The sequence below is a fragment of the Epinephelus fuscoguttatus genome, linkage group LG1, assembly GCF_011397635.1.
Source record: "Epinephelus fuscoguttatus linkage group LG1, E.fuscoguttatus.final_Chr_v1".
NCBI classification, from domain to species: Eukaryota; Metazoa; Chordata; class Actinopteri; order Perciformes; family Serranidae; genus Epinephelus; species Epinephelus fuscoguttatus.
Genome location: NC_064752.1, coordinates 49,400,165 through 49,412,359, shown reverse-complemented (window position 1 = coordinate 49,412,359; position 12,195 = coordinate 49,400,165). Strand labels below are relative to the sequence as shown.

General features: G+C 40.3%; 1 protein-coding gene across 3 annotated transcripts in view; it reads right to left on the bottom strand.

The window, feature by feature from the left end:
- Window positions 1-12,195, bottom strand: part of epha8 (eph receptor A8) — a 391,056-nt gene that overhangs the window by 22,921 nt on the left and 355,940 nt on the right. For all 3 annotated transcript variants that reach the window (XM_049570869.1, XM_049570874.1, XM_049570881.1), the window contains 4 exons: window positions 8,082-8,143; window positions 6,359-6,568; window positions 1,085-1,234; window positions 805-995 (listed from right to left, as the gene is read on the bottom strand). In XM_049570869.1, the coding sequence (XP_049426826.1) occupies window positions 805-995; window positions 1,085-1,234; window positions 6,359-6,568; window positions 8,082-8,143 (613 nt within the window). The remainder of the gene's footprint in view (window positions 1-804; window positions 996-1,084; window positions 1,235-6,358; window positions 6,569-8,081; window positions 8,144-12,195) is intronic.

The following is a 12,195-nucleotide window of genomic DNA, read 5'->3' as shown; positions in this document are numbered from 1 at the left end:
AGTCCAAAAATGAGAAAAGAGGCAGAAAGTGAGCAAGAGGCAGAATGACTGGGGAAAAGGGCTGCATTGAAATGCACTAGTAACTGAGGCAAAAAATCAATAGCAGTTAAAATGATAGAGAAGAGGTGGCGGCTGTGGTTGCAGGATGGCTGCTTTGGGTAGATTAATACAGGGAGAAATCCTTAACACTTCTCCTTCTCCTGTGCCTTTTCCTCTACCTGCCATATCTCTCAACACACACACTCACATAGATGCACCATGCCATGCATCACTGACTCCATAGGACCTAAGAACTGAACTGAGCAATTTACACAGGTCTGGCTCTGGTGTCCTCTCAAACCTGCACCCAGATTCACTGCGGATCAATGTCAATATCACAGTTCGGCTTTTACTTAATGCACAGTGCATCTATCAGAGATGAGCTTATTGGAAAATGAACATGATGGCTTGCTTCATTTGCCAGAGAACTTTGAGGGAAACTTCAGACTGCAACTTTATCCCACCGGGCTCATGTTTGATAGCAGCAGGATCAGATTGGATTTACTCTGTCTCCCACACCAGGACAGTTACTTAGTAGCCTAACAGTCTGTCACCATATATTGTCCAGGAGATCATCTTCTCAGCCCCTCGCAGATGGTGCCTTGCTTTGACTTGCAGCTTAATCCGCTAATCACATGAACCAATATTTGATTAAATGTTGGCGAACTGTCTGGCCAAATAAAATCAAAAGACTTCCTGGGCATGTGACACAATGCACCCATGTTGCTTCACTGCAAACATGGATCCATTCAGTGGCCCACCCACCTGCAGAGTGTGTCCATAGATTTCAGGTTCTCTGGGTTGCGGATTAGCTTGTCAAGAACAGTGACTATCTGGCAAAAACGTGGCCTCTCGTTGCGATCCTTCTGCCAGCAGTCCAGCATGAGAGTATGTAGAGGACCAGGGCAGCCCATAGGAGCAGGCAGCCTGTAGCCTTCCTCCACAGATTTGATCACCTGCACATGTACAACAAAAACATGAATGAGACCACATTGTGTGCTATGAAAATACAGTAAAGGTTAGTTTGTTAACAAATAAAGCTCACATCTCTGTTGGTGAGGTTCCAGTATGGCCGTTCTCCGTAGGACATCACCTCCCACATGACCACTCCATAGCTCCACACGTCACTGGGAGAGGAAAACTTCCTGTAGGCGATGGCCTCTGGGGCAGTCCAGCGGATTGGAATTTTCCCACCCTGTCAGAAGCATAAAGACATTTGAACAGGGTGTATCAGACTTTCTGAGGTAGATTAAGTAGACATCTTTTGGTCAGTTATTTTTCTTAGTGTTGTCAACAAATTCCACGTATCCAGAGCCTGATACATCTTCTTCCTCTGTGCCATAGAGCTCCACTGTTGTCTAAAAACTATTAAAAAAAAACCCCAATGAGCCACACTATTGCACTGGGTGATGTCCCTTCATTGTCCTTTCCCCAGGAGACAAGTGTTTGTGAGCTTTGAGTCATTTTAAAGGTACGTCTTCACCATGTTTTTTTTTTCCCCTAAACCTAACCTCAGTAACTTTACATTAATTACATAACTTTCTGTTGGGGATGTAACATCCTTTGTGGGCTGCTAATTTATAAGATATCATATGAGTCGCTGCAAAAGGATACGTTGTCCTGTTTGTGGTTCTTTCCTGGGGTTTGTTGACAATAAAAAAAATGTAAATGAACATGGGCCTTATCCTTTAAATGCGGCTTAGGATGGTGCAAAAAAGACATGAACTTCTTCACCCTTGACTTGACAAGGTCACTTAAACCACACCTGTACCTGTCAAATACAGCTGGGAGTGGTCAAAAACCTGTCATTTCAAAATGGGATCGTGTCTGTGTGTCTAAAAGATCTCCTCTGTTGTATCAGTAAATGCAGCCATGAAAGAGGTATTCAGATTCCTAATTTAAAGCTACACTAATTTATGATTTTACATTAACAACAGATCAAATAACTTATTATATATTATCAGCAGAATGTAGTTAAAATAAGAAAAGCAAAAACGCAATGCTTCATTCATATTGTTATTATGTACAATATATTATTGTTATGTCATTAACACTATTGCCTTAAAGGGATAGTTTGGATATTTTAAAGTGGGGTTGTATGGGGTACTTATCCGTAGTCAGTGTATTACCTACAGTAGATGTCAGTCGGCATGCCCCTAGTTTGGAGAAGCTGTCTGGAGTCTGACACAGAAGCTAAGCAATGTACTGCTGTGGTTGGGGTCAGCAACAAAGTGTATTTTAGCCACCTAAAAAAAGTCCCACCTAAAATAATCAATATCAGTGTAAGTTGCATTGAAAGTATTTTCACTGCTTTACCTCTCAGTCAGTCAGCCCGTTCTGATGGGAAGGCTGGTGACGAGCTCAGTTCCCCATCTATGTTCTCGTCAAAGCCACAAAAACAGTAATTGTAGCATGTTGAACATGGGAGCTGCTGGTCTACCAATGCCAAAATCAGTTAGTTCGTTTGTGTTATTGTGGGACTTTCGTGAATCAAAACCAATGTTTTCAAATAGCAAGTCACTTAATAACACAAACTAATAGTTTGTGGCAGTGGTAGAGCAGCAACTCCTGTGTACAGCACTATCAAATCACTATTTTTCTCACTGGAGTCTGGCTTTGAAGGAAGCTTGAACGGCTCCATTTCCTATTGGAAATCACTATGTGACTGAAAGGTAAAGCAGTAAAAATACTCCCAATATAATGTACACTTAAAGGAATACTCCGACGATTTGGGAGTTATGCCCTTTCTCTATCATTTTCATATTGAGACAACATGATCGATATCTTTTTTGTGTCTGTATGTCCAGTGGCTGGGTCCCAGCGATTAGCATTGCGTCTTAGCTTAGCGAATACAATTGAAGACTATAGGGGGTCAGTAGCCTACGGCAAAAGTGAACAAATAAACATTACAGAAACCCTGAAGCTGGTATTTCTACATGTACATTTAAAACAAACATGTTTAAACATTAATTCCAAAAAAACAAGAGTCCTTTTTAGTCATTTTAGAAGTTTGATACATGCAACTGTAGTGTGTTTACGCCCTGTGCGGAGGGATACACTGATGAGCAACATCTGCAGCTGGCTCTGGGACAGGTATGCTAGGTCACTCGATAAAAGCAAACAAAGAGACGACACGGACGATCGTGCCTCGAAAATGTATTATTGCAACTTGCAAAAACATTCAAGGCAAAACTACAGGCTAGATGAAAAGGCACTGTAAATGTGCATTATAAAGCGATATTACTCACTCGACTGAAAGCTGTCCATCAGCTCCTGCAGGTCTGGGGCGCTTTTTCCAGTTTACCTTAGGAACATGAAAAAATGTTTCAATCACGCCAGGATTAGTGATTGCTGCAAAGTTTTCACTCCTTGTGATGCGCTCTCTGCGGCGGTTTTCCTCCTGATGATGATGATATATCTCTAGCCTCCCCAACGATGGTAGCACCGAATTCCATTCTGTGCAGCAAAATGATTCCACCTCCGTAGGCATAGGTTGGCAAGCCCCGCAGCTACACCACCAGTCCTTCCCTGACCTCCGTCTCCCCTTGGCCCCTTGCTGTTCCACCGCTTCAGAGGATTCAGCCTCTCTTCTTGCCCGCTCAGCATCCAACACCTGGAGTTCCTCATCTGTATACTCCAGCTCAAACAGGTATGGCTCTGGATCTGTGTCCGCTACAAGAAACTCTTCAAAATCGAGTTCAAAGTCGTCCATTGCAGCGACTATAGTCCGAAGATACTGTTAGGCTAAATAAACAACTGGGTTTTGTTTACAGGCCACGTCTGTGCATGTGCCTGCTCACCGGTGTATCCCTCCGCGGATCACAGTGCAGGACATAAACACACTATAGTTCCGTGTATCAGACTTCTTCTAAAATGACTAAAAAGGACTCTTGTTTTTCGAATTAATGTTTAAACATGTTTATTTTAAATGCACGAGCAGAAATACCAGCTTCAGGGTTTCTGTAATGTTTATTTGTTCACTTTTGCTGTAGGCTACTGACCTCCTACAGACTTCAATTGTATTCGCTAAGCTAAGCCGCAATGCTAACCGCTGAGACCCAGCCACTGGACATACAGACACAAAAAGATATTGATCATGTTGTCTCACTATGAAAATGATAGAGAAAGGGCATAACTCCCAAATCATCGGAGTATTCCTTTAAACTGTTATTGATTGTTGTAGGTGGGACTTATTTTAGGTGGCTAAAACACATTTTGTTGCTGACCCCTCCACAGCAGTAGACTGCTGAGCTTCCATATCAGACTCCAGCCTGTTCTCTAAGCAGGGGGTGGACTGACTGATGTCTATTGTATGTAATATCCTGTGTATGAATAACTACCTCATACAACCCCACTTCAAATAAACTGAACTATCTCCTTAATGTGTAAACAGCATTTAATTGTGTTTTATACTGTAACAATGCATCATATTCTAAGCTGTTTTGTATGTAGAATCATAAGTATCTGGTAACTAGTAGTAAAATAAATGTACCAGAATAAATAAAAGTACTCCATTACCCTGACATAAAATAGAAAGAAGCATAATATGGAGATGAATTAAGTACTACCTACAATTCTTACTGTAGTATAGTGCTTTCCAACCCTGAATATGTGTACAAAGTATAAAGTTAAAAGACACACTGTGGTTAAATGACTGAACAGAGCTAGTGTGTGCATGTGTTACAGGCCAAAAATAGACTTGCAAATTAAGTATGTAAACTACTTACACTACTCTTGATATAAAAGTGACACTTAATTAGGTTGACAAATGGATACATTCCTTCTTAAACAAACAAAGCACTCCCTGTGGGTTATTTTAAACATTTGAAGATTACTCTCAAAACGAAGTCCATTATCGACACTTGATGTCTGTCTGTCTTCCTAAACCTTAACACCAGCAACAAGACTGAAATTCTGCAACCTTAACACCAGCAACAAGACTGAAATTCTGCAACCTTAACTTACGATCTCTACTTCCTCCAAAGTGACTTTGCCACCAGATTCTATAGAATAGGCAGCTTTATTTCCAGGCAGTAATGTGAACTTTATTAATCTTATCATCCATTAATTTGAGAAGTGCTGTGATTATGCTATAGTGTCTGTGATGTCATTTACAATCCTTTTCCCCTTCAGAGTGTCTTCAGAATGAGTGATGCTGCACCTTATCACGTTGCTTTCTATAATCTGATTGCTGTGCTTTAACCGACTGGAACAGTCACGTGTCAAACGCTGATTTCCATCTGTGTGCTGCTTGCTGATTGTATCAAAGCCTGGAAAGATAGGGTTTTTTTGTTGTTTTTTTTTTACATAGTCTATTGTATATTAACATTGGACTGCTTTAGTTATTGAAGTATGTATGTATATCATGAAGTAGTTAGCAACACAAAGACTTGCAGTAAGTGAGACCTCTGACCACCGAAATCCAATCAGTTCATTTTTGAGTCCATGTAAATGTTTGTCCCAAATTTGAAAAATTCCCTTAAGGCATTCTTGAGATATCACATTCACAAGAATGAGACCAATGAAGTCAATCAGACTTGACCTTTGACCAGCAAAATCTAATCAGTTCATCCTTTAGTAAAAGTCAACCTCTATGTCAAATTTGAAGAGATTTCCTCAAGGCGTTCTTGAAATACTGCGTTCATGAGAATGAGACAGATAAGGTCACACTGACCTCGACCTCTGATCTATGACCACCAAAACTAGTCAGTTCATCAGCATGTCCAAGTGAACATGTATGCCAAATTTGAAGAAAAAATCTTGAGGCGTTCTGAGATATCACGTTCACAAAGATGAGACGTATGGACGGACAACCTGAAAACATCATGCCTCTGGTTGCGGCTATTGCCAGCATGGAGGCGTAAAAAAATCCATACTTGGCTTAATAATTGCCATACAAAAATATTGCAATATTACCCTGTATCAATTTCTCCCCCTCTAATTAATATAGGCATCAAAATTGTTGTCTGGAGAGAAAAGTCAGATTGGTGCACCCCCTCTCTTCCCTTGGTTGATATTATTTGCATCATGGGAAATGTAGGATCTCAGGTTTTAAAGATCTTGCCCATACTCCCTGCTTGGAACTCATTGCGCTTTCTTGTTCATGTCTAAGTTTAAATGGAGCTATAACTGTAACTTTTACATGTAACATTTACTGTTAACTAAGTGGAGTAGTCTGTGCATATTTTAAATTGTTGTTTTTTCAGTCTCACTACATGTCATTGCAGCTTCCTGACACTGACCATTTCTTTTAAAGAACTGTGTGTGCGTCTGAATGTGTGTGTGCTGCATTAATGCTTGCCTCAATGTGAAAACTCACACTGGTGGTGTATGCAGCGTCGGGGTCATCTTCCAGTACTCGGGACAGGCCGAAGTCAGACACCTTACACACCAGGTTGCTATTGACCAAGATGTTGCGGGCAGCCAGGTCTCTGTGGATGTAGCCCAGGTCAGACAGGTAGGTCATACCAGCCGCAATGCCGCGCAGCAACCCCACCAGCTGGATGATGGTGAACTGGCCGTCGTGTCTCTGCAGGCAGGGGGGAAGATCAGAGAGGAGGAGGTAGGGAGAGAGAGTTTTAATGGCAGATCAAAAAAATGTGATGGTATAGTATCAGCAGAAAAGATGAGCAGAGTGATAATAGAAGAGATTTTAATCAAGATAGAGAAGAGAGTAACGATAAGAGAATAAAACATGACAGGGATTTGCTTTTAAGTAATAATCTACAGGATATTCATATAAGCAAATACTGGAGCTGTTTGACTTTGTCGGTGTAACAATGTTAAATCAACTTATATCTTCTTGCAGAAAACTTTCACATTTAATACACCGAGTACCTTCTCTCCTTCTCTCTCTCTCTCTCTCTCTCTCTCTCTCTCTCTCCCCCCTTTGCTAACACTCATGTCCTGTTATTGCATTTTGCTAACTTGGCCATACTGCATGTCACTAACTCTGCTTCTTCTCCAGAGCCTTTGTGCTCCACTGTCTTGCAGGTTAACTTATATCACAGCGGTGCCTGGATAGTGTGACGTGTGTGGTTGTTCTGCTGCCATGGTCCTGCCAGATGCCTCCTGCTGCTGCTGTTATCATTAGTCATAGTTCTACTTCTACTTCTATACTATCATATATTAATATATATTTTCAACTTATTGTACCACAATAGCCGTAACTACAATTATAATTTTATTACTTTCATTAATGTTGTTGTAAGCTACTGTCATTACCGTCTGTCCTGCATCTCTCTCTCTCTCTCTCTCTCTCTCTCTCTCTCTCTTTCTGTCTTATTGTGCCATACGGATTACTGTTAATTTATTATGTTGACCTGTTCTGTATGACATCTATTGCACGTCTGTCTGTCCTGGAAGAGGGATCCCTCCCCAGTTGCTCTTCCTGAGGTTTCTACCATTTTTTCCCCCGTTAATGGGTTTTTTTGGGGAATTTTTTTCTTATCCGCTGTGAGGGTCCAAAGGACAGAAGGATGTCGTATGCTGTAAAGCCCTGTGAGGCAAATTGTGATTTGTGATATTTGGCTTATAAATAAAATTGATTGATTGATTGAATTGATTTGCTGCTCTAAACCACTGGTGCCTTTCTCCTGGCAACAGTTCTCTGATTGTCAAGTGATATGAAGTGAAATGACATTGCTCTCTTGTGAAAAACACATATCAAGTTTTTAGATTTTCACATAAATTGAAGAACTATTCTCCTCGATGAATTAAGAAAATTAGCATTCTCAACCTCACAGAGGATCATTAATTCTTTTGAAAATCTAAAACAGTATTAGCAAAATTATAGTTTTCAAAACTATGCACTGAGCTTCAAATAAAGCTTTTAAAAAGTCATTTAGATGGTAGCAACTTGGCAATACGTTGTTTTCACAGGAAGTAGTTGTAGCCATCATAGCTCAACAGAGAAGGAAAAGATCTCCACTTACTCATGAACAGAAAACAGAGAAAGCACTTTACACTGAGACAAAAACAAACAAAGCAAACAGGGACCTTGACTGCTTCAGTACTGTTCAACACAAAGCTTTAATACCAACCCTGAGGAAGGAATCCAGAGAACCGTTCTCCATGTACTCTGTGATGATCATCACTGGTTTGCCTGAGGGAACAAACAGGAACCTTTAGGAGTCTCCTTTTGGTCAACTGCACATCTACAGGATATGTACTACATGTACTTATTTACAAGCATGTTCACCACTGATTACCTGTATATGTCGCACGTGATTACTCGAAGAATGATGACCGATTAAAAAATATATGTTTGAATGACTAGTTTTGATGCCAAGAACCATTTTGTGATATCAGACAAAGAGCCATTAGTTTTACACAGTTAGCTATAAAGGTACTTGAGGAAGCCTTTTCCTCACAGTAACTGTAGGCTTACTTCAACAAAAGGTGAATGGATAGCCAAGTTATAACCCCCCAAAAAAGCTCCCAGCTTCTAACTAAGGGGCAAAATTTGGGACAGTTTTGCAGGTTGTCTACAGCCTACATGGCATTACACATACAGTGGATGAAGCTTGTGAAGCTCATGTATGTAGCCTGGAAATTAGGGATCTCCCACTGAAATTCTGGGACCATACCAATAATAAAATAACAATTTGGCCAATAGCAGATTGTTGTTGTGGTTGTTATTTTGTTTTTGTTGTTATTAATTTCCCTTTCATGCCAGAGAAACAAAGAAATCCACACTATAAAAAAAAAACAAAAAAACAGAACTGTTCTAAAGTCAGTCAGCCCTTCATTACGCTTCTTCTACACATCTTTTAATAAGCAAAAATTCAATTATAGAAATGTATGAAACACCTTTCAAAATAACCTTCTTTCACATGAACAACATGTTTTTTAAACTGCCACAAAAGCATTTTTACTATAAATAATATATCATAATTCCCTCTCTATCTATTTTATATTGCTGTGAAATAGCAACAGATTTCTCTTTCAAACAGTAGTATTTATTCAGGTTTCTCCTAAAAAAAATAATTTTACAAAATTACATTGGAACGCATCATGATGTCATTATGATTCACCTTCACCCAAATACAATTTTTACTGAATAGAGCTTGAATGCGTCATAGTGTAACTCTACAGAGTGGTGCAGGAATGAGACACAGAACCCAGGAATGAGTTAGCATTTAGTTCTCCTAGCTCCCTCGTCTCGAAGTCAGTGGGTTGTTTGAATGGATTTTGGGTAGATGCCTGAAATAAGGTCTGTGGTTAACACAAGCTGTGGAGACTTGTGCATTTTGTTCTATGACATAAAATACGGCAGTAAATACCCCATTTGTACATCTTATGTGTCTTAAAACAGAAGATCGCTAACAAGTGGCACAATGAGACTATAGTGTCATTATGCCGGACTGCACCAAACCAGCCTTGTTGTGGTGGCACTGTAAAGTCATGTGATTGTGGTGTAGTTCATTTATAGCCTAACATTAGCTTTTTACTTCTGGTGATTGCATTCATGCTTAAAAAAAACAAGTGGTGTTCATTTGTGAAGATTATCTTGCTGAACAAAATGTGTAAGTATCATAAACGTTTGTTTGCCATAGAGTTTATTTTCAGCAATAATCCAAAATCCAGTGGAAAAAATCCCATAGGCTTTTTGACGAAGGAACCCTAGTGATGTTAACCCCCGCAGTGGCCTATTCAATGGCATCCCTGCAGCACTCTATGCAACCTCCATCAGCAGTTAGTTCTGGCCACCAGCTACTAACAGCTAACAGTTATTGTAACTAGTTCTCCTCCTGTGAATATCAACACAGATGTTGTTCACAATGAAGAATTACCACAGAAACAATTGAGACATGTATAGCAGCAGACACATTCTGTTTGTAGCGTACCTAACACTTGTTATATGAGGTAAAAAAAAATTGTCAGCCATTGAGCTCTGTAGCAGAAACATTTCCTGTGTTATTGTTCACTGGCACACAGTATATGCTCTGTTCTTTCACCATCGGATTGTGTTGTTGAAGTGCTAACTGGCTAACTAGCATCAAGAATAAGGATTACAGATGACCGCCATCTGCTGGAATGGAAGGGTTTGTTCTGTCATGCAGGCGCAGAGCGTACGTACTGGTTGGCCATTGTCTTTGCAGTGTGTTCATGCGCAACTTCTTGGCTGAGACTCCTTGACGAGAAGCAATGCAGCAGAGGGCTCTCAGGGGGCGCTTTTGTACTTCATAGCTTGCTAACTGCTAACTTAGCATTTTTGTCGAGGCTTCTGCTTTCAGGCCAAATGGCAAAGGGGGTTGATCGTTGACTGGTGTGAAGGTATGGTAGGAGATAGGATGTGCAGATCGACCCAGTCCATGGGTCCAGCGGGTTGACCTGCAGTTTGGGTGGTGCGGGAGAGCTTGCTAGAAAATATCTTGGGTTTTGGGTGAATGGGTCATAAAGTGACAAAGCAGCGTTCTGAGTACGTTATTATAACTTACAGAAATATTGTGCAAGAATCCACCTTCCCCCTTCCCTTCACCTCTCTCTGTTTCTCTCTCTCTGTCTCTCACACAGCAAGCAGCTCTATCATCAGCACTGCTATGCTCAGGCTTTGTGTTATTCAGCTTTTGACCAGGAAAATCTAATGATGTCCAGACATGTTTACATTTTTCCCATCAAAATGTCCAGCAAAAATATTTCCCTCTGCATATATGTAGGTCTTACCCTGTGTCCTAAAAGCAAGCGTTTCTCTGTCTATATTAAGTCAATATATTATGCACTTCTGTAATGTCATGTAAACAAACCACTGATCCCATTAGCTGTGTGCTCATATAAAGAAACTACGTTACCAGCTATGAGCTCGAGATCATACTTAGACGCAACCACTGAAAGGATGAGTAAGTAGTTGCTTTCTTTCTGTCATTTGTACTTTATTTAAAAGAGAAAACACATATTTTATATTGTGATATTTACTGGAAATGACATACAATTAGCCAGCAGCAGGTAGATTATTACCAGAAACATTTTGCTTAATTTTGCGCTTTGGGTTAATTAGGGTCCATGATTAATGCTTGCATTTTTGGGTCGGGTGGGGTTGGTTGGCTCTCATAATGGGCCAGTTGGTGCGGGTTTTAAAGAAAACCTGAGGCGCGCATCAATAGTGGGCTAGTCATATAGCAGGTGGGCGGGTCATGTACTGCCTCAGCTGCAGCTATACCTACTCGAAACAATTGGGTGCATCCCCCGATGCATTGATTGTGAGTTTACTGTGTCCTTTTGTCTTGGGGAAGATCTCTGTTCATCCCAAACACATCTGCTATTGTCCCAGGGCACCTTATTCTCAAGTTTGGTGAATGTTCCATGGATAAATGTATGCATTCCTACTTAAAACGTATGTTTGTTTGTTTTTTTTTTGTTTTTTTTTTTTTAGTTTCAAGAGCCTTCCGGCCTGGTTTATTTATTTGTTTTTCATCCCACATAGAACATTCACATGACAACCCACAAGAAAGTAACAAAGTAAAAAAAAAAAAAAAAAAAAAAACAGCACGTGGACAAGAAATATAAACAAAAAAGAAGAAATAAATAAATAAATAAATAATCAACAAACCAAAAAAAAAATAAAAAATAAAAAAAGCAATTTACAAAAATAACCACAGTGTTACCTATACCTATACATCATTCCTTTCCTTTGGAAACTCTCTTCAGAGGCCCGAAGGGTAAATCTGAGCTTTTCCAGTGCAAGGTCCTGCATAGCATCTCTCCTCCACATTGTGTAAGATGGTGGGTTTGCCTGTTTCCAATTTAACAAAATCAGCCTACGGGCTAATAAGGTTGTAAATCTGGCCACAATCAGATTAGACCCCCTGAGGGGGCTGTTCTCCCCTGCCACTCCAAAGATAAATCTTGAATATTGAGGACCAGAACTGTGACAGCTTTGGGCATGACCAAAACATGTGTGCCAATGTGGCTGAGTGGCATTGGTCGCATAGTGGATCTGTATCGGGGTACATTTTACTAATTTTTACTTTGGAGAGATGGGCTCTATGCAGCACCTTAAACTGTATAAGGCCATATCTAGCGCATATGGAGGAGGTATGGACATTCCTCTGTGCTTTCTTCCATTGGTCATTTGACAATTCTAAACCCAAATCTTCCTCCCAAGCAGTTTTTAGATGGTCTAGAGTGATCTGTGCCTGTGTAGATAATTGGTTA